The sequence below is a fragment of the Prosopis cineraria genome, unplaced genomic scaffold (assembly GCF_029017545.1).
Source record: "Prosopis cineraria cultivar Desert tree isolate PC_DT_omini unplaced genomic scaffold, ASM2901754v1 PC14, whole genome shotgun sequence".
Classification (NCBI taxonomy): Eukaryota; Viridiplantae; Streptophyta; class Magnoliopsida; order Fabales; family Fabaceae; genus Prosopis; species Prosopis cineraria.
In genome coordinates, this window is record NW_026555345.1 from 22,793,418 (window position 1) to 22,817,429 (window position 24,012).

A 24,012-nucleotide genomic window follows, 5' to 3' on the forward strand; every position below is an offset into this window, starting at 1 on the left:
GATCTCAAAGCATTAAATGAATTGCAAATATAATTTAATAACGACTCTCACTGAATACTTTTTTCAGTAGCAGCACGCTTTAATCTCAATTTAGGTTCATGGTAATCAAGAAAAAGAGGATCATTTGTATGAACTTGCATTTTGTACATGAGACAAACAGGAAGGTAGATAAACAACACACAAGACATTCTCATTTGCTGTACAAAATTGCCTAAAAAACACGCTTTGGGTTAGCATATATTCTCACCCTCTCCCCTTTTTCATCTCAAGATACAATTTTCTCCATATATTGGTTGAGAGTAATATACAATACAAGCATAATAAAATCATTAAGCAGATCAGAAGTACAGAGACAGCTTCTCATCTATGACATTCTGCAGCAAATTGCATTGCTCCAATAGTCTGCTTAACTTGTGAGCTTCTCTGTTTGCTTTGCCATTTGTCAGAACTACACCTCTAGCATTGTCTAATCCATGTGAGAAAACTGTGTTATTGACGCTAGGCAGATAATCTACGGTAGAGTTTCTTACAGACTCCATCAAAACACCTGGACTAACATTTTCATTCATCACATTATCTGTGTCCTTCTGTGGAAGTTGAAGTAGCCTTGGTTGACTCTTGGTGTGGATAGGAGAGTCACAACCAATTTCAATTATCTCATCCAAAGATGCACAGTGATAATATGAAGGTAAATTTGCTTCAAAGTTCACATCCAGATCTGAACTTGGAAGAGAAACGCGAGTCCGTTCTGAGATGTAAGCAAAAGAGACCTCGCCACTGGATAAACTCATTAATCGCCAATTGAAGATTCGATAAAAGATCATGGTCCACTGGGGAACTATATGGTAGCTTGAGCCACAAAGCTTGAGTCTAGCACATGATTGCAGCATGACATGTGCCTCTTTTGTTGCCAATGGGACTCCCATCATCTTACTAATATCAGTCAGGTACTGAATCAAGCTACCTTCAAGCCTTAATTTGTCATTCTCAATCTCGTGTTTAGATTTAGAACCAAGGGCCAACCAGGATAAATCATCAGGAAACCGGGGAAGCTTACAATCTTGGAAAGCTCTAATAATTTGTTCCAGTTTTGGAAGTGAGCTCCAACCTGATGGTGGCAAGTAACTTTTCAGCAATCTATCCTCATCACTAGACTGGTCAAGTACACCAATCTCAGGACATGGCCAACCAGCAGGATTTTCATTGGCAGCAGCGACAATATCCTGTAATGAGCGATCTAAAGCTTCATTGAATACTAAGATACAGTCATTAGGACCCAACCTTGAATTATCGGTGCTATCCAGCACCCTAAACAAGGAACTGAGGTGGGTGTGAACAAGTTCTCGCACTTTCACATACTGTAGGGCTGGCTGCAAGGATGATTCTCCTGCCAGCCACTCCAGCCCCTCTCTCAATCGTCTGTCACTGAAAAATCCATCCAAGTGTTCCATCTGCTGATTCTCAATAAGGAAGACAAGCAGAAAGCTACTGATTCGGGATTTATCAATATCATGAAGGCCCAATTCACTAATTATAACAGGAGAATATCCTTTATCATATGAACCACATAAGATCAGGAGGGGTAAGTGAGCACCAGTAGGAATTGACATGAGAAGATTATGGAGTTGAACTCTTTGAGACTTCCATGGGATGCCCTCAGATACAAGAAATAAAACTGCACTTGCCCCAGATACGGTTTCATCTGCACCACCAAAAGATGTATCCCTAATTACAGAGAAGCAGCAAGTAGGATCAGTTCCACATTGACCAGGAACCCATTTCTTCCATATTGTTAGACCAGGAGATGAAATAACCATATCCTCATCACTGGAAGGCATGAGCTTTGAGATCAACCACGACCCAGCTGCACTCATTTTATGTCCACCATCCGTCTGAGAACAAAGAATAATTTTCCAGCACAAACATTTAACACCTGAGTTTCTTCTGCTTAGGACATCACCAACCATTTCTGAAAGATTAAGTCTTGCCCATGATTTTTCCTGCTTTTCATATCTCTCTCTCAGGGCTTTATCAATGTCAAACTTGTCAAGGTTGATTGGTTGCTACAAAGAGGGTAAAAAATATAATGGAGAAGTCAATACATATCCTAAGTTAAGGATTGATATAGGTTTGATATTTATGAAAAAGTTATACATATACGCAAACACAAATTGGGCCAAAAATAAAGAGGCGGGAAGAAGTGCTATGAAAAGAGGTCACTAAAGCATAATCATCCCCGCAAGGAAACTCCCATTAACCCTACAGCTAAGGAAAAAAGAAAGTGCAAAGTGAAATTGGATATTAAATTCACGCTCAGCAATCTTACATCTACGTAATGTTGAATTGGTGGGCCCAGTGACAATGAGTCCAGCGCAGCATTTGCCGCAAATTGCCTTTGTTCACGTAACATCCTCAACTTTGATACCCGTCTCCTCCATAATCTGACAGGGCAGACAAAAAAGAATGATACTTTTGCTAAAACATATTGACTTCAGACAAGTAATAAAAATAACAAATGCAAGCTAAGTAAAATAAAAAAAAAAAAACGGTAATAAAACCAGGCTAGGAAACCTTAAGAATAGCTTGAGCTTAGCTGCAGCAATTTCTTCATCTTGATCATCAATTTCTTCAGCTTGATCAATTTCATCTTCATTTACTTGGTCAACAAGTAGAGACTCATCTTGAGATGCACTTGGGGGCAAAGGATCAGCCACAGGGATATGAAAATCAAATCCTTTCGAACTTTCTGATGGAGAAGGTTTTGGCATACTCTCAAAGAGCCTTCCATCCAGCTCTGAATGCAAGTTTCTCTTAGGAGAGCTTGTAAACATAGAATCTGAGTTAATACGCTTAGAAAGTACAGATCTGGTTGGTTGTGGTTCAGGTATGCCATGATGAAAGAAGCCAATTGGTGATGCAAAAGGCATAGTAACATTATGATCAGTTTCACTACGTTGAAAAGCAATTGGCATTTCCTTAAATTTCCATCCAGATCTACCATCCTTTGGGGACAAAATAGCTACAGAGTCGGGCATTTCTTCATCAACCTTCTCAACTGAGCTAACTTCTTGGACAGATTGTTGCTCATTCTTGTATTTCTTGTGTATCTGAATCTCATTTGTAGTCTCAACAGGTGGTGATACAAATTGATCTGAGGGTGCAACATCTTCTATTATCATTTTTGACCTTTTCTTGTGGACAAGTTTGGAACACTTGGTGGGATAATCATTATCAATATTGAGAAATGGGCCTTCCTTCACCATATATGGTTCTTCAAATGCTTTGACCAAGAATCCATGATATTCTAGCAGGCCTTCTATGTCCTCATCCTAAGTTTGATGACAAAGCCACGTGTAAGAGGATGTTAAGAAACCCTTCCACCCTCCTCAAGACAAGATGAAATAAAAGAGTAAAAGCATTTGCCCAAGTCAAACCAAGAAAAGTACCTCCATAGCAAGCCAGTTAGCAACATGTGAAACAGGGAGGCCTTGGTTATTTTGCAAACCAGCATGTAAAGAAGCAAGTGCCTGGGTACGTAACTGGCAAAGATGACAGAGCATATAGAAAAAATTAGTGTGATTTACCATAAGATACAACTGAATCATGGTAATTTAAACAATGCACAAAGTGAATTCAATAAGCTTAACTGGGGAGAATCTCATGCTTTCAATTTTTTTTTTTTTGCTTGATTATGGTTTGTTTTTCATGCATCAAGTGATTGATTTTGTGGAGCAAATAAAACATATTCATCCTGGAAAAAGAAAATGCGCCAGTTTGCCTTCAATCAATTAGCACATGTACATATTCATCCACTGACTAAAGTTTGGTAAGTGCATGCACGGTGTACAAATATTACCCCTGGGCTTTACAAGGATGAATTCATAGTTTTTTTCTTTTTTGGAACCCCGTGAATACACATTGAGCAGTTCATTAAACACAAATTTAAAAGTAACAATGATCCATACCTTTGCAAAGTGAGCATGCATTAGACAGGCTTGAAGATAGCTTGCCTTTCTAGCAAGCCGAAAGAAGGCAATAAAATTACCTGTTCGGCAAGCTCTGCATAGGCAAAGGGAGGAGGGGGAAAGAGAATGATCAGAGTGGAACAGCGAAAGATCAAGAAAATTAACTTTGGCGGAAATTACAACCTTGCTACTTTGCGGGCAAACAGAACTTCAGGAGTCTGCCTTGTCTCAGGAGTCATCTTGGCAAGGTCAAGAGAGAGCTCTGCAGGTTCAACCTAGAGAACAAGCGTGTTTTCACCAATCTAATTATTACAAATGAAATCTTAAAGATGATTTCCTAAATAGATCACTTACTTTATAACCAGGATGCTTGTCCAATTTAAGAAGAGCATAATAGCCTCGAAACTCCTTTTCCGTGGGCACGTTTATTCCCTTCTTTCTATGATCATCATACATCTGAAACAATTCTACTGAGGTTTTGTTCATCTGTTCAATGTTGAGGTGAGCATCAAATCCTTCGGAAAAGCCCTCCCCTTTTGTGAATTCACATAATTCATGCATTGCAATTATGTGTAATCTTATCTGAAATCAGAGCAATCACCAGCTTCATTAATATTTAAAATCAGATATACAGCTTTGCATATATCACCTAGCAGATCCATTTTCTTGATAAAGCTAACAGAATTTCCAATAATTGAATGCCTTTTGTGGCAGACGTTATCTTAATGATGCTATTGAAATCCAAGAAGGAAAGAAATTTCAATAAATGCTAAAAACGCATAAACACCCCAAGCAAGACTGCATCAAAACAAAAAACTTTATCATAATTCAGAGAAAGACCAAGATTTGCACTTTTTCAGGCCAATACAAGATTTTCACATGTTAGAAGAAAATAATACAAGGTCCAGAATTGGTGCAACAAATTGAGATTCAGGAACAATCTATGAAACCCCAGAAACATAAAAACTGTACAGAGCCAAGATGGAAATAAAAGTCAAACTCTGGATCAGGAACCAAATTTGAAGTGCAATCAAACATAAATAAGCATAATTTAGAATAAAGAGCTTAGATTGATAATAAACAAGTAATTTCATTGTCCACAACTAGCATCTCCCACAAAATCCATCTATAATTTGATTGGCCTTTTTACAAGATACGAATGAATTCTTCCGTTACTACTAAGCAGTATGTCTAATCGATATTGAATCCATGATCTTTAAACTGCAACCTAATATATAATAAATGAATTAATTGCCACTAGAACCAAAGATCAATATGGCCATGTGTGTAACAAAATGGCATTAATATTATTCAAACAAGAAAGCACCATTTGTTCCAACATAGTAATAGCCCCTTGATTGAAAATGTGCTGCATCCTCAGGTCCATCCTAATTGCCCTCATCCGGTCCCACAGAAAGTTGTACATGCCAAGAAACCTTTCATCATACCGCTGATCTAGCAAATTGAGCAGGTAATCAATTGTCTCCTGAAGAACAGGCATTGGCCGAATCAAGTTTGCTTCCCTCTCTGCTGTCCTATTATACTGCCATATTTCACCTCATTAATGAATATTTTATAACAAGTTCTCAAAAAAGAGCAATAATGCTTCAAATAAACAACAGTAACATGATAATTACCTTCTTAACTGCAAGAACTCTGCTGGTTACATTTCTATCCCCATCCAAGCGTTCATACTGATCAAGATCCCCTTTCCTTTCACGCTCTGCCCTCTCTGACTCTGAAAAATGAACAAATAAAAAATAAAATAAACATTTATTTCTTCTCCCCAAAAAATAATACATTTATTGGCTTCAAATTTCTACAAAACCTAAATGAACTAGGAACTCTCTCCAATATGATCCTTCTGACAATGAATTTAGAAAAGAATCTAACTGCACAAAATTTGTTTCATTTAGAGACTTGGAATATGAGATAGAACCCAAAAATAACAGTTCAAACAAATTTTCTCATATATTTAAAACGTGAAAAATATACCAGGACACATATCTGGACATAAGCCAATAATTATATTGGATGTCTTAAGGCCGTCAGAATCAGAAAAAGCAAGGCCATTGGTAAAGTTGACCGTTGATTGTGTAGAATGGCCGTCGACATATTTTTGCTCCAACAGAGACTGTTCATTTCTACTTGCAGAAGCCTTCCTGTCTGCAATATTAGAATCATTCTGCTCAGATTTGCTTAGATCCACCTTGAACCGAGCTAAACGCTTTGCCTTGGCTAACATTTCACTAAAAAAAAAAACAAAGAAAGAAGTGCATAAAGACATAATTTGAAGACTAGGAACCTCCATAATTGACAAACAATGGCACTAGCGTACCTAATAAATTACCGTTCAGAATTGTCATTTGAGGAAATGATTTTTCCTTCAAGAGTTTTATCAGTTGAAGATAATCGAGGAGGTGATCTTGTTCTTTTAGGGGTAGAGGAACTAATGGACCTGTTTAATGGGGCTTCGGAAACAGCAGTAGGTGGTGAAGACCTTTTATAGACTTGAACGTCAGGGGCACTCCTTAGAATACTAGACGCATTTCGCAACTTAGGAGGAGACAAAGATCTGCAAAGGAAACCACCGAACAGGCTTATTTATGAGTATATACTGTTTTATTCTTTGCAAGTGAGATATAAATAATAGTGTTTGCTAGCAAGTATTTCAAATCAAGAAAGCTCATTTTTTAATTTTCCCTTAAACACCAACTCTCATAAGCTTAATAGTTCTAGTAAAGTATCCACAATGTTCCTGTGTATAAGTTCTCACTTGCACATTATCTTGATTTACATAGCATTTCAGGGCCTTTATGATCCATCTGTAACTCTTAATGAGGCCAATAGAGTCTTCATTGATAGATAGTGGCCACATTAAAACCATATCTGCCAAGGAGTTTTTTAACTCAAAAAATGTCCTCATGCTTCCTCTTTGAGCCCAAACGACCATGGCAAAAAACAAGTCCATTTCAATGGAAGACCTATAAAAATTGAAAGCACCCCAACATATAACCAAACCTCATCAAAGCACCTTAAATAATTTTAAATTTATTGTTCAAATCTTTGGATGCATATATAATTAAACGCTTCCTTGAAATTTATAGGTCTGTGAATATTCTTTAGGACTCCATACTGCTATAGGGAACCTAGATTAAGGATCAAATTCACTGGCGTCATGACTCAACATAACTAAGATACATCTAGAACTCTGACAACTTATGCAAGTACATTACATATAATAACCATGTAGGATCACAAAAATTCATGTAATTTACCTCGTCAAATCTTGCTGAACATCAGTATTATTATCCTGCAAAACTTCATTAGATTTGACTAATGGCAAAGGCGGGGACCTCATTCTTTTTGAGACTTGAGCACCATTAAGTTCTCCCACAAAACCCTGAGGATTATGAGAAACAACCTGGGGTGAAACCAAGGATTGGACCTGATGTTCTGATGAGCTGGTACAACCGCCTGATAAACTGACCTGGTTACCCAATGTACTAGAAGCTACAGCTGGCCTACATCCATGACAAGAACAACTTCAGGAAAAGAACATGCACACTTTTAAGACAGCAGAGGCACTAAGAAAGCATTATCCAAGCAAGCAAACCTGCAAATGGCAGGAAACCTACATAAGTTCATCAAATAAATGGAAAAACATGAACTGCATGAGCATGGCTTGAGACAACGATTAGTCAATAATATATAGGACTATCTTTAGACCAATTTAGCGCAACGCCCCTCCTCAAATGCTGGTGCAATTCATTCTTCTATAATGACAAGAGCCTGAAATAAGGGTTCCCCCCTTTTCCTTTTATAGTTCAGTAAGACAATTCACAAAGAATATAAAACCCAGATATCATCTTAAACCATGAAAAGGAGTCATTGATAAAAGAGCTGTGACTAGTAGACCATATAGGCAGCCAAAGAAACTGATTCTAATATTCATCCTGTCTTCTAAAATAATCCAGCTTTTTACTGAATCTATCATTCAATGCACCATATGAGGCAATAATGCAAAGTTATTGCTGTTTTCAACATTCCCTATTACTTATCTAATGACCTTAAGTGATAACCATATGACTCCAAGACAATAATAAACTCCAATATTCTAAAACAAAAATAAACGTCTAATTCTTCGACGTTTTGTCTTTCCCTGTAACCTGTTATCATAGGCTAAGAGGACTGCTCAAGGGAAGTAAATTGAAAGCTTATAAGAGCCCCACAAAAAGTTAGACAACATGATCAAGTAGAGCAGCTAGGAGCATGTCAGGGGACCACGTAATGTAAGCATGTTCATGAATTTTTCAAAGTTTTTTTGGAGAGGTAAACATTGTCAGAGGAATTGCTAGCTGATGAAGTTTCTAAATCATGGTGAAAGTTTCTTGGTGTCTAATTTTGGATTTTTTTTTTTTATTTGCAGCAAACTGAAGCTTCTATAATCTTCTGCTCATGAAGCAGGGCTACAATAAAGTGATGGGTGGGACAGATATTAGCATATCATCATGAGTGAGTTTGCCTTGTGTTTATATATTACTCTTCACTTATTATATGAGCCCAGGAGCCATGGAGAATCCGCCTTTAAACAAACATTATTAAGTGTAGCGATGGATTATCCTTAAGTACCACACTAAAGCATCCCACACTACCCAAATTGATATGGGACTGAGGCATCTCATACTACCTAATCCCCCTATTAATCTAGATTTATTAAAACGAATAGACACACAAGGAACCCAAAAAAGCTTATCATTAATCCCATCCATGCCTCTCTTCTCTCCCTTTCTTTCACTCAAAGGAAGATTTCAATAATCCTCAACTGAAAGTCTATCCTAGATCATGCAACCATAGTATTGAACAGGGCATGCCATATTTCAACAGGAGCAATAATGACAAGACAAGTATTCAACAAACTATTGAAAGCGAGAGCATTCCACTGTACAGAATAAATGCCCATGAAGCCCTGGCAAAATTTTGCAGAAGTGTGTTTTGACAATTTACCGCACATTGAGAATGCCAAAATACAAGACCAGGTTTCAATATTAAATTATATAAATATACACACAGAGACAACCAAAGATACAGTGAAAGAGAGGAGATGAAAGAGAAAAACCTAAAACTTACCGTTGAACAGCAATAGAAGGCTGAAAACTCTGAACAGACTGATAATTTACAGGTACTAAAGGAGGTGATTGCGATTTCAGATGAAGTAACTGATTACGGTCATCAGCAAGAAATTTTGAGGGGCTGCTGAGCAGTAAAGCACAAGTTAAGGCCTCAGATAAATTAGAAAGGAAAAAGAGACAAAGTCATTAGCCAAAGTCATGTTTGGTAAACATAAGAGCGTATAACTAAAAGGATACGAGCAGAAGAATATAGAAACACAATGTCTTTCTGGAAGACAATATGACAGAGAATCTCTGATCCCCATAATACCATGCACACCAAAATGTACAGAAAATACGCATACAGACAACAGACCTCAACGGATAATAAACTACATTAGTGATGTTTTCTTTTAGCATGTATGATGTATTTATTCATACACACACTGTAAGATTTTCCATATGTCAGGATTACCGAAAAGGATCAGGCAACCAAGCCCGCTTACCTTGAACCATGAACCACTTCATTTAGTCAAATATATATAACATAGAATTGAATTCAAGAAATTGTGAAGTGATAAGCATGGTTACTAGTATGCAGGCAATAGTGCAGAAGCTTTGGTATTTTAAAAACTGGATTAGCATATTTTCAGGGCCTGTTTAGTATAGGGAGGGAAATGGAAACCCTTTCTATTGCATTAAAAACAAGATATACGATATATATATATATATAACATCAATTACTTTAATCAACAGTACTTGTCTGTGTTTCTTATTTTAAATGAGGGCACGACATCCGCATTTCCTTTCCCTTCCCATACTTAAGGAATAGCCCGTCAGACTACACAAGTGACAACCAGAGTTCAGATTTAAATTAAGGATAATATAGAGAAAAATAATGGTATTAAAGATAAAATGATCGCACCTTCTCAAAACAGTTTGACCAGGGTACTTGGATGCATCATTGCCGGCATATGGTAAGGGAAGAGATCTGATTTTTTCTGGGTTTTGAGATCTCGAAACTCTGGCTGTGATACCAGAGGTGGAATCCCGCGAGGCAGCAAGTGTTGTAATTGTTGCGAGATTTTCAGGAGCAGGGGCACCCAAATGTCCATAAAATACATTCTGCCCAACACTGAAGACAGAAGAACACCATGGATATTAAAGACAGTACGTACCATCATCTATCAAGTATCAACAACGCAATCTTTAGTGACAAATTATATCCACTTTAAGAATATCCCGTCCAAAGAAGGAAAAAAGAATGGTTCTTTCAGAAAATATAGCAAACACTAAAGAAAAACACCTGATCATATACTAGTTGATGCATAGACATGAACTTATAAAATGCTTGCAACATGGAAAATTGACTGGTCCCTATACCAGTCCCGTTCGCCGATTTACAATCTCTTGAAGTAAAATGAAATTAGGGTAGTTGACATAATGTCACTATTTAAACGAGGAATCACTTAATGAAATCCTCAAATTCCCTACTGTGGTCCTCTTCAACGTGCAAAAACTCTATTTCACCGCCTAACATCTTTCAATAATTCAAAAGATTCTATATGTTTACTGGGTTCTCCCACAAACTGCGGGAAATCAGTCAAATCCCAAAATGAAACGATTTTAAACATTTCAGGCAGAGAAGGAAAAGAAATCAAATGAACGAAATACCTGGCTCTGGGAGGTGACGGCGAAGTGGCATAAGGAGCAGCTAGAGTTGCGAGAGAAGAAGATGGCGGACGGAGAAAAGGGTTAGTATGGCCAAAGACTGGTTGTGATTTGGGTGGCACTGAAGGCCCTGATTCCTTCCCAAATCCCGCATATGACATTATACTTGTTCTTCTTCTTCGTCTATCGGATTTATTCCAATGAAAGAGAGGCCTCTCTGTGAGCCACCCTTCAGTGGGAGAAGCTCCTTCTGATACCACTTCGTCTTCAGCTCGTATTACTTCGGTCTCTGAATCACAATTAGAAATTCACTGAATCCCTAAGCAGAAGGAAACCACCGCGACCGAAAGTCTCTCTTCTCAATTCACTGCAAGGTCACGAGATTATACCACATACACCACGACTGGTAATACATGGTGACTTGGATTTTGCCAAGTTTGATATATAATAAATTTTCTTTATAACCTTTATATTGTGCTTTTTTTTTTGCCAGAATTTATATCATGCATTTGATGCATTATATGATAATCGAAATATGATATATTTAATATTTGTTACGATATTTTTGAATGAAAAAGAGTATGAAATCACATTAGAGGCCTTACCAAACTAATGGGATTGTTAGGACTGCACAAATGATTTGATAAGAGTGGTTTTTGGTTCAATCTAAAATTTAATCTCTTTCATGAAAAGAGTTGAGTTAGGTAATCCATGATTAGGTCTAAATATTAATTATATCTTGAATATTAATAAAATCAAACTTAGTTCATAAAATGAGAGATCGATCTTGACAGGCTGACAATCCAATACTTAGCTTTTTTCACCCCTTCTTTTTCTATGAAAGTCAACAATACATTTTAACCTAATAAATTTAATTAAGATAATAAATACTTATATCAAATATTTCAGTTACAATTTAAATAATTCAAACTCATAACTTCAACAACAGCAATATTTAATAAACTTTATCAACATATCTAATCTATATTACAATAACAATTTAGCAACAAGCTAAATTAAAATTATATCAAATAAAAGAGTGATATATGAATGGAGCAAATGCTGCTTTCAAACTCCAAACTATTTAAATATATTAAAAATAATTTAAAGTATATTAAAATAATTTTATAGAATTAAATTAGATCAAGTGATTTGAGAGCTTAGTCTCTTGTCCGATCTAATTTGAGAAGGATCACTTTTTTTTTTTTTACTAGATTGAATTTGTTTAAGTTAAACTAGGTTAGACAGGACAACTACACTTTTGCATAACCCTAATTATTTCTGGCAAAAGGGATTAGTCACACATAAAGTGATGACCCAAGATTTAAATAAATGTTGAGAGAGAGGTATCTACATTTAAATACTCAATAGTGCCTTAAACATGATTGTTTCTAATAAAAAAATATTTGTGGGTATAAGGAAAAAAAAAAAAGTAATACCAATAACACAAGGTAGGAGATTGGTCTAATTTATTGTGTTTGTTATCCTTTCTACTATTCTTATTGTCTTAAATCAGTCATTGATTTTTTACAAAAAATTGATGAAATTTCTATGACTGTTTGAAAGGTTGAGATTTTAGGCATTTAGAATTGGCAGACATAACCCGAATCTTCTTTCTTGTATCTTTTTTTTTTTTGGCGACTTGTATCACAATTAAATCTACGTATAAAATTTTAAAAATTATCTTGCAAATAGTACATAATTGGTATTTTTTTGGATAAGATAAAAATAATTTTTTTCCAATCAAGAGAGAAGCTAAAGACATCATGGTTTCGGAAGAATGAAGAATTGGAAAGTGCCAATTGGCAGACCTGCTTTTTAGCTTTTATTCAAGCTTCATCCCAATTCTAATAATTTCATTGATTCACGCGTTGCTTTCATCCCAAAAACACCCAGTTGATATGTTTGTTCTCCATTTCTTTGCATTGCATGACTCGAACTATATAACATTGTTTTCCAGGTAAGATGAGTGCATATTTCCTGTTGCCACAATTAAAAAGGAAATAACTGAAACAGAGTAAAGGGAAGAAGTATGAACCTCTTACATATGGAGAGAATCTGTTCTCTTCCTTGAAAAGTTATTCTCTTCTGTTCTAATTGCAAGAGCTAGTTGATAAAGTTCAGAATAAGGATCGACCTTGACAAACCGCTTGTTTAACCCATTTTTATAAGGGTTCCAACTTAAAAAATAGAAAATTATTGGTATAATCAGTTTTTTAAGTTAGATCTTATTTACTTGTTAGACCCTTAGAAAAGGGCTCAAGCAGTTTGTTTGTACCCTTTTTTTCTTGAAAAAATAAAATATTTTTAAGGAGAATTTTAGTTAAAGATCTGGGAAGACAGTTAATTTTTGGTGGATCCCTAAACAATCTAAAACCTCATATTAGTCCTCCAAAATTGAAGTGAAAATAACTTGAATGTGAAAAAGATGAAAATACCCTTTTGCAAAAAAATTAAAAATAGGCAGCTGATGGAAGGAAAGAAATGTGCACGAAAGCTCAACATGTACTTCTCTATTTATCAGTCTTCACCTTAAGGAGGAGTGGCCGGTAAGATTCATCACTCATAAGCCCATAAGATTCATCCCTTACCTCATTCTTGATTATTCATTCTCTATGTAATTCGATTCTTCCTTCTCCATGCAATCTGATTCCAAATGAAATGGCTGTCAAACAAGGATGTTTTTGGAGGATGCCTAAGTAGCAATTAGTCGTACGGAGGTAAAACACTGTAATTTATAGTAATTAAAGGCATCTTCTATTAAATGCAAATGGGTATATGAAACATTTGGTATGGGTATAGGTATGGATTCAGTATGGGAAATGAGTATGGAATGAATCGATGATTTGGCATGAAAGAGGTGGGGCTTTTAGCTGATATAAAGTGTTCACATTAAAATTCGCAAATATAGAGTTGCTGGGTATTAGAAGTTCTATCATTATATTGTGAGTTGTTAAAAGCTTAATGTTATGTTGTTAATATTATAATTCTCATTGTAAATTTATGACTTCGTCTAGTACTGATAAAGTAATTGAAGTCAAAATTTTAATGACATACACGTCGATATGACTTATGGCTTCCAATCCTGTAAAGCAATTATTTTGCATCTTTTATATGGGGGTGAATTTGTGAAGACTTTAGAGGGAAATACAAGATATGAGTTATATCATTGCTTTAGGTGTGGTAAAGCTGGTCATATGAGGAAGAGTTGCAAGAATTCCAATATTAACTGAACTGGTTAATTGACAATTAATTTTTTTATTATATATATAGCTGTTGTTATTCTATATATGAATTTAACTTAGATTTTTTGTTCTTTGGGAAAGCAACTCTTATGTACATTTGTACAATCCATATAGTTTTTTTTGTTGCAATAGGTTGCTATCTTCTAAATATCTCTTATGTGTAATTTCATGAAAGTACTTTATGGCATATTATCACAAGTACCAGCATGAATTTTTTTTTTGTCAACTTCGTATATGTTACATGTTAATCAAGTTACATCACTTATTATTTCCTCTATATTAGTTGTAAAAATATAACATCCCGAAATTTTAAGACTCGAATTTATAAAAATAAAATAAAATATCTATAATTAAATTAAAATTTAGAATAATTTGATAAAGGTTCAGAGTTTAAATTTTTTTAAGCAAAAGTTTAGTTTTATTTGATTTTTAACTATGGAAAAATTATCAAAGTTGACCCGAGCTTTTGTGCAATAATAAAAAATGTTGGGCCATTTCTTGTAATTTTCTCCAAACTTTTAGATCAGCTTTTATAAGGGAAAAGAGACGCAGAAACCCAGAGAAAGGAAAGAAGAACAAAACGCAGAGAGAGAGAGAGAGAGAGGAGAGAGGAGAAAGGGAGGAAGTTAGGCTTGGATCTAGGAGTCTTTGTGACCGTTGCGAGCTCGGCTACATGATAGATAAACTCCCTACTTCAATCTTCTTCCCTTTCTCTTGATTTTCTTTAATTTTTGGAAGAGGAGATTTTTGGATTTTGATCTCAAAGGCTTTATTCTTGTAAGCTTTTGTTTCTTTGGATCCTAGGGAGCATGTTTTGAGTTTCTATATAGTGATCTAATGTTTTAAGTGAATAATTGGATGAAAAGAGGTGTTTTGGGCACAAAATAAACCCTAAGAAATTGGGTTTTTGCTCCTCAATGGTTTAAGCCTATTGATTTAGTTATAATTTTGCTATTTGAGCCCAATAAGATTTAAATTAAGGTTTAGTTTTCATTATAAGGGCTAATGGTGAAAGTTGGTGGCACTAAGTAAAGGTTTTTAATTGATTAAAAAATTATATAAATTGAAAATTAACCTAATGATGGCTAATAAATGGTTTTGGTGGTTAAGTGATACTATGTGAATGGTTGGTTTAATATATGGACCATTGGGATGGATTATGGCTCATAGACCCAAGTTGTGTGGTATGAGTTATAGTCTTCATTAATGCTATTTGTCATGATAAGTGATGTGGATCACTTATATGTTGTAGAAAATTGTTGGTGGAACTTATTGAAAAGTAAGGAACAAGCCGAGCTCTATTTTGTACAAAGAGAACCCTTTTGGTACCAAAAGGTTGAGGTAACAGGGGAATTTATATTTCTTATTACTTTGTTTTAGCTATTTTTGAATAAATATTACTAGTTATCATGCATTACATGTTTTAAAAGATTAGATATGCTTTATAAGGGGTTATGGGGTACTACTTTGATTATAGTGCAAATATGTTTTCTAATTGTTTAATAACAATGTTTTTATGGAAATGAGATTTATAAATATTATACTACTTTAGAGTGTTGAATGGTCAATACTCAGGAAAGGTAGACAAGAGTAAAAGGCATGATTTCGATGGGAGTTCACCAATGAGAAGGTGTGGATTTTTGATATTCTATGGCACACTGTCAGTACTCAGTGTTGTCTTACGTATTGTGGGCTCAGTGCACTAAAGTGGTTAGTGTATTGAGTGTTCGATACCTCTCAGTGGGGGAGGGAATCCGACATATGAAGTGTGAGGTTGAGTGCCTAGGCCAAGGTAGCCCTCACATGAAGAGTAAGTCGGGCTGGCTCTGGGAGGGAGTTAGCTTTGATTGCTCAGGATTCACGTTGAAGGGGCATAGGCGGTTCGGTGGATTAGATCATGCCTTAGATTATGTTTTGTGCCTGTGGAGGTACAAGTAGGTATAAGGTTTACCTGCGAGTTAAAGAGTGCCAGGGGGCATTCTGTTGGTCATGAAAGGCCATACCGGCCTAGGTCATGCATTCATGCATTTTAAATGGCTAAATTATATACTATGTTGAATTTATTATTCGTTTATTTGATTATGGCTTACTTTGTAATAATCAATGTAGATTTTGTAACACCCTCAAATTTACAAACCAATTTTTCGCAAATTATTAATTCAACAACTCATTTTTTTTTCATTGAACCCTTATCATACCCTTATCATGGTAGAAAAATTTCTACCATGATACATCCAAGACAATATACCACAGGTCTTAAAATATCTCAAAAAGCAATTAGAATCATGAGGGACAGACATAATCCTCATGTCATGATATTCAAATCAGATCATAAATCAAGAGGGACAGACATAATCCTCTTGGTCATATAAATACTTTTAATAAAAAGGATTAGAGTTTACATGCTTCACAAAGAAGATATGTCCTAAGTTGGTACAAGATACATTGTATAATCTAAAATAAGAGGCAACGTAAAAGATGGTATCTCATACACCATAGTTACACCTCTGGTGCTTTCTCGGCTGGACTCGCTCCTGTAAAAATATTAACCATGGGGAATGAGACTTAAAAGTCCCAGTAACCAAAAATTAATATGTAATGATGCATGCGGATGTAACTAATCATGCGATTGCTAAGTGGGCACACAAAACATTTAATCGAAAAATACTTTCAAACAAACCGAACAAGTATTTAATTTGCATGACTGCACCTTATATCCTCCTTTCGCCATGCTCGGATGCCAAATCACCCGGCCAAAGGTGAGTTGGACCAAGCGACACGCCACTCATTGGGTCCAATGAGGGCTTACCACGTGGTAATAATTAACCGAACAGAAATTTCCATTAACACCATACATTAAATACCCTGACAAGTCATGCATCATTCAAATATCCAAACAGGAATATATCCGAACAATAATATCTCATCATGATAAACAAAAATAAATTTTTAACCCACTTGACAATAATTTCAAACAAGTATATACAGTATTTATTTTCAATAATTCATAATTTTTCCAAACAACAAAACAACACATAACTATTCACAAACACACCCATCACAACACATTAATAATGGTTACCTTGTGTCTTGAATAACAAGTTCCCCTTCACAACTCCTTTTTCACCACTATCTTTGTCAATATAATCTACATAATTATTTCATAATACTATATATTAATTTTACATTAAAATAAATAACTCTAATTTGTATAGTTAGAAAGTCTTAGATCTATAATCCATATTAACACTAATTTAAGATTTATGCCTCATTTAACTTCAAATTCTTTTCTAAAATTCTCGTACCCTAATAAACTATTTTTTTTATCCTCAAATCACTTCTAGTATCACAATTTCATCCTTCTATATTCTAAAAATTCATCCAAAAATAAATTAAAAATTTTAGAATTATCCTGAAGCCTCAAATCACCTTTCTATAACCTCAAAAATACCTATTTATACTTAAATAAATATTTAATAATCATAGGTTTATCCCTACATCTCAGATTCCACATAAATTCAACTATATAGATCTAGATTTTAACTCAAAAATTCTTAAACATGAGTTTCAACCTCAAGAAAATATTCTATAATATTTATTATATCCCTAAGAGTTTTAACCTATATTTTTAATCCATCATATCATCAGATTAACTATCCTATAAAAAAATCATAATCAAAATATTTACTCTATCCTACAAAATAATCATATCACTAGAAAGCTAATATTATTTAGAAAATAACTATAAAATTAATTTTGTAATTAAATAAATTTTTAAATGCTAATCTAAACAGGAAAGTTAGAACATACCTGAAGAAAAAGAAAATAATCTCCCTTTGCGAGAAGATGCCGAGCAACATGAGAGGAAGGAGAAAAATAATGTAAAAATGAGATTTTAGGTCCCACAATTATATTAAAAAAAATTATAGGTTTGAATTTAATTATTCAAACTCTTGGGCCAAAAGTTGCAATTTCCTCTAAATTACATCTTAGCCTCTCATGCTTCCTAATGCACATACCCCCTTCTTTTTATACATGAAGGCACCTCTTCTCTTCCCTCATCTAACCAATGTGGGACTTAGAAATAACAACCTTCCACCCCCCTTTTTTTTTGTTCCTTCTACCTTCTTTTTTTTTAACACATACATAAAAAAAATTATTTATGTATTATATCTTAACTAAATATTGCTTATGTGATTTTAAATTTAAATTTTTAAATTCATAATTAAATACCTAACCATAATATTATTTCTAAATAACCTCAAATAATATAAATTTCTATTATTATCATTTTTTTCTCAAAACCTAAATTCCACAATTTCTTTATTATATAAAAAATCAGGATATTACAGATTTCACTGTTACTGAGACTGTGGTTGTCTCACCCCTTTCTTTTCAATATTCTAGGTCCAGGCGAAGGATCCAGTAGTGGACGGGAAAGGAGCAAAGCTAGGGGTTTGCTTGTGATTTGTAAAGAACTGCAACCCCTTTCTTTTGAGCAAATATATTGTAATGTATTTAAGATTAGGGTGCCAGTAGGATATGATTATGTGTGTGTGTGTGTGAATATGTGTGGATTGTGTGCTTGTGTATGAATTTTTATCTGTTTGCAGACTTGTGGCTAGGAAACTTGGTTATGGTGTGTGGTTTTGATGGATTTACTTAGTAGACAAGTTTCTATTACAAGCAGATATTTATTTTGATATATATGTGATTTTATAAGCAAATGCAAAGTGGTTGCATTGCAAATGATGTGCTATGGGCAAACCTTGGATAGAGAGAGTGGTGCGTGGGCCCCACAAGGAGCTCTGAGCCAAGTGAAAATGTTTAGCATATGTATTATATAAATACATGATATTTGGATTGATTTGTGACCACTCTTGTATGATTTGTGCATTTTGGGAGTTTAGGGTCCATTTTGGGAAATGGCACCCGGGTGGTCAAATTTTGATATATGGGGTTTTTCCATCATTTGAATGTTCTATCAGGTGTTTTTAGTCTTATTTGACTTGTCCAAAGTGTTCCCACAGGTTTGTAATCATTAGGATGAGATTTGGACAATTTTGAAAGTGGTTTTTACCAAAAAGCTGCACTTTTGCATCCGGGTGTCCAAATCTTAATCCGACCGTTGGATTTCTCTAAAATTTGGGTCATAAGTAAAACATTTTATAAGCTTCGTGTGGGCTTAGAATCACGTCATTTCGGATATCGGACAGAGAAACGACATACTCCCAAAGTTGATCCGGAAGTGCTGTCATGACAGCTTTTTAGCTGTCATGATAGCAAAAGTAACCAAATTTATAACATGTCTAATTTTTAATCTGACGTTGGATCTTTTTGAAATTTATACTTATAGTACCCTTTGAATGTGACGTGTGAGCTTTAAAATCACTTTAATCGGAGGTCGGATGGCGGAACGGCGCCTCCCAGAAATTGACGTGGGAGGGCTGTCATGACAGCAATTTAAATGCTGTCATGACAGCATCTTTTTATTTCACTTTTATCTAGCTTGCTTCCGCGTGCTATAGGTAGAACCTATAAAATTTTTTAAAGGCTTTAAATGTTTAATTTGCAATTGTGTATTTGCTTAGTGATTTAAATGGTTTGTTTCCTAAGTTGGTTTTAGGATTAATTCTTTAACCACACTTAGTTTATTTGAATTGTGTGATTTTTGGATAACACTCGGGGCAAGTATTACAAAAAACTTCATATTGGCTTGACCTATCATGTAGTCATACAAGTCATGTATTCTCAAATGCAGAATCAATACTTGTTAATTACCTAACTTCAACTTGTTAATTATCTAATACCACTTATAAATTTCAAAACGTGGCTAAATCATACAAGTCATGTGGTAATGTTTAATATGCAAAATCAGTACTTGTTAATTGCCTAATTTAACTTGTTAATTATTCAATATCACTTGTAAATTTCACAACATGGCTTAAATCATACAAATCATGTAGTAATGTTAAAGATACATAATCAATACTTGTTAATTACCTAATTTCACTTGTTAATTCTCCAATACTACTTGTAAATTTCCTGACTTGGCCTAAATCATGCAAGTCATATAGTCCTAGACTCAGAATCAATATTTGTTAATCGCATCATTTCACTTGTTAATTCTCCAGTACCACTTGTAAATTTCATGCCTTGGCCTAAATCATACAAGTCATGTAATCTTAAATGAAGAATCAATACTTGTTAATCGCAAAATCTCATTATTAATTCTCCAATATCATTTGTAAATTTCATGCCTTGGCCTAATCATACAAGTCAAGTTGTCCAAGATGCAAAATCAATGCTTGTTATTTTTTTTACTTCACTTGTTAACTTACAATTATCACTTGCAAAATTCATAATTTGACCTATATGAGTTAAATTATTTAGTCCTAAATGTAGAAATAGGTCTTGTTAATTGCCTAATTCCACTTGTTAATTTACCAATACTACTAGCAAATTTCACTATTTCATCTATAAATTTCAATTGCAATTCCAATTGTAAATTATAACAAAAAAAACTAAATATGTACCAGTAGTAATGTTAAAGACATGACAAGTTACAAGTATAACAAGTAATGGAAATTAAGCTAATTATGAAAGAGCAATTGTCAAATACATGTCATCAAATATTACAAAACAAAATGACATCAAAGATCTTTAATAACTCACAATACAATGACAGAACTTCTAATACCCAACAACTTTATATTTGCGAATTTTAACGTGAATGCTTTTTATCAAATAAAAGCCCTAACTCTTTCATGCCAAAGGATTGATTCATTCTATACTCATTTCCCATACTGAACCCACACCCATATTAAATGTTTCATATATCCATTTGTATTTAAGAGAAGATGCCTCTAATAACTACAAATTATAGTATTTCACCTTTGCACGAATGATTGCTACTAAGGCATCCTCCAAAAACATCCATGTTTGACAACTGTTTCGTTTGGAATTAGATTGCATGGAGAAGGAAGAGTTAGATTACATAGAGAATGAATAATCAATAATGAGGTAGGGGATAAATGTTACGAGCTTATAGGTGATGAATCTTACCGGCCGCTCCTCCTTAAAGTGAGGATTAAGAAATAGAGAAGTGCATGTTGAGCTTTCACATGCGTTTCTTTCCTTCCATTAGTTGCCTATTTTTCTTTATTTGCAAAAGGGTATTTTCATCTTTTTTGCATTTACGTTATTTTCACTTTAGTCCTCGAGGACTAAACTGAGGTTTTGGATTATTTAGAAATCCACTAGAAATTAAGTGTCTTCTTAAGTCCTTAATTGAAATTCTCCCATATTTTTAAATTAAATTTAGGCTTTAAAAATATATATTTAAAATTTAAAATTAGAATTTATATTACTCATCTTAAATTTTTGAACATTACAATTTGTATTTTATAGAAAGAATATGCAATATTGTAATGTAAAATTTAAAATTTTAAAAGTAAAAATAAAAATAAAAATAAAAATGGATCTACAACTTTGACCTTGAGGCCAATCGGTATTGGTTAAACTTGAAGAAATGACCAATTTAATGATAATCAAGCTTTCGGGCCTAAATTCATATGGGTTGAGCTTGCTCATTTACCAGCCCTTCTAGTTGAGGAGTTTGTTTTTATATAAATATATATATAGCTATATCTCTCTCTCTTTTAAATGTACGATATAAGATCTCAATCTCTTTTGTTCTCACAATTTTTTATTTTTTTCTCAAATTACTTGTGGTTTTTAAATTTAAATTTAAATTTATATTGATATATCAAGAACTTGTCATATAGATATGTAGCACATGTTATATATTCTCAAAGGTTCCAGTTCTTTCTTCTTCGATGTACCAAGTCTGCAAATACCGTGCTTTCATTCTTGAAGATGTTTTAGGGGAGTAAAACGTTCAGGGTCCATCTAGAAAAAAAAAAACTTTAATAATAGAGAGCATATAATAGATTGACTATGAAATAAACCCACATTGGGTATTTCTCTCAAACACATGGGGAGCCAAAAGGAACCACATTGTACAGTAGTTTACAAAAGATTGAATTTACAAAAGATTGAATACCAAAATTGAATTTATTAGAAGATCCAATACCAAAATTGAATTTATTAAAAGATTGAATACCTTAATTAGCTGTTATTGTCCTTGCCATCGTGATACAGCATTTTAATTTTTCTAGGAAAAAGAAGCAAACAGAACTTCTTTTGAGGGAAGCAAAGTTTGGTGTGTGTATATAAAGTGAGCTGACCTTAAATTATAAAGCTTTATACTTGTTAATACTCAAATTACCTATTCATAAGCATTTGCATATGTAATGAGATGTCAAGGTCCTTTCCACCATCAATAACCCAATTGACACCTTCCTGCACTTCTTTTGTAAGAAATCCTTGACTCTTGAAGCACCTAAAACATAGTTAATCTATCAAAATAACGCTAATTGTTCTTCATTGATGCTTGAAAATTGTATTATAAGCAACAGTTGTTCTGTGATAGGTAGCTCTGTAAAAATTCCAATTTGAATGTAATGCTCCCGTGAAAAGTGACAAAAAATATATTATTAAATTAAAATATTTTTAAAATGAAAAGAAAATTGAATTCCTTGACTAATCAAGATGTGTGTATGAGATTGGTATATCAAGAGCACTTATCCATTTTGTTAATTTAATCTCTACTTCATTCTCTTCAAGTCAGGGGAAAAATAAGTTAGAAATTAGAAGTGAACACATCCAAAAAGAACCATACGCAATTGCAATCAAGGGAAGGCAATAGAACTCCAGATTAAAAAAATACAGGAAAATAAAAAACATAAAATAGAAAAAAACTGAACCCAATAACCTTAGCTCTCTTCAATTTATAAGCTATGGTGCTGTTCAGAGCATAAAAAATGAAATGTATCTCTTAAACCTTCATGAGAGACAATAATTCTTCCATGACCAGGTGATTATTTAATTTGTGCCATAATTAAGTACATAAGTTGGTTTAGGCAAGGGATTATACGTGAAGAAAGTTTTCACAGACTTGATAGAAAGTTTTCACATCAGAATGAGAGATTTGACCTACACATGTAGAATGGCATGGCTATAATATAATAAAATATTATGTAATATGAATCTTTTAATCATATGTAGTAAGAGATATGATTATAACCATGAACTATATAGCACTGTGTTTCTGAAATGCATTGCTATTATTATCATGCCTCATCTGTCTAGCTGCTCTCTTCTTCTGCAGTACATATTTCATAGAAGGACTGTTCATTTGTACTATTTAAAATTATGGAAAAAAACGTAAGGGAAAACCATGCTTGATGTTAAACGGGTAAGAAAGGAAGAAATTTTATTGAGAGAACTGGTTTGACACATGAAGGATTTGATGGCTTAGTTGAAGTACAGAGGTGATTTGTTGATTGGGAGTTGTAGTGTTTTCCAGATGGACCTCTCATTTTTGACAAATATTGCTGCACACTAAACAGAAAATAAGTATATTTTAAAGCATGAAATTATTCGATAGAAAGATAGAAGTGAAGGAGGGTTTTCAAAATTATTCGATATTCTTCTGACTAAGGGCTTTCAAAAGTTATGAAGATCAGCACATTTGAAGATGCATAGGATTAGACGTGGGAATATTTTAGAAGTGACATCGAAAATTCTTCACTAATGTCCTTAAACAATACCTATCAATTATTTGACATTCATTCCAATTCAAATTTCTGGGCATATATAGTCTAATACAAATTTAGAGGAAAAGCAAAATTTTGATACAATTGATGAATGATGATATCAGATCAACAAATCAATAGTTTTTTTAATAAATCATCACATTCCAAAGATTGTTTTGTTACTACTATTTTAATATTTAATGATTAATCCATCTGATATGGAATAACTTCCCTTTTTACATAGATCATGAGGTATCTTTGTATTGCATTATCATAACCTATTATTTAGGTTATTATATTGCTTCATTCATGTAAGATATGAACTGGAGCAACTTAAAAGTTTAAGAAAGCATCGTGGTAG

At 34.0% G+C, this 24,012-nt stretch overlaps 1 protein-coding gene across 2 annotated transcripts; it reads right to left on the reverse strand.

Annotated features, from left to right (window-relative positions):
* Positions 1-165: 165 nt before the first annotated feature.
* LOC129292946 (SAC3 family protein B) lies at positions 166-11,149 on the reverse strand. 2 transcript variants are annotated; one of them, XM_054930675.1, is made up of 16 exons: positions 10,751-11,149; positions 10,002-10,211; positions 9,096-9,218; positions 7,456-7,489; positions 7,244-7,368; positions 6,316-6,540; positions 5,961-6,214; positions 5,603-5,703; positions 5,293-5,508; positions 4,320-4,547; positions 4,149-4,240; positions 3,966-4,059; positions 3,447-3,539; positions 2,572-3,329; positions 2,327-2,441; positions 166-2,063 (listed from the first exon to the last, which is right to left on the reverse strand). In XM_054930675.1, exons 1-16 carry the CDS (start codon positions 10,906-10,908, stop codon positions 339-341), a joined length of 4,551 nt encoding a protein of 1,516 aa, XP_054786650.1. In that variant the 5' UTR covers positions 10,909-11,149; the 3' UTR covers positions 166-338. The 2 variants fall into 2 exon arrangements, with proteins under 2 accessions (XP_054786650.1, XP_054786649.1); XM_054930674.1 differs by having other exon boundaries at positions 7,244-7,489.
* Positions 11,150-24,012: the final 12,863 nt, after the last annotated feature.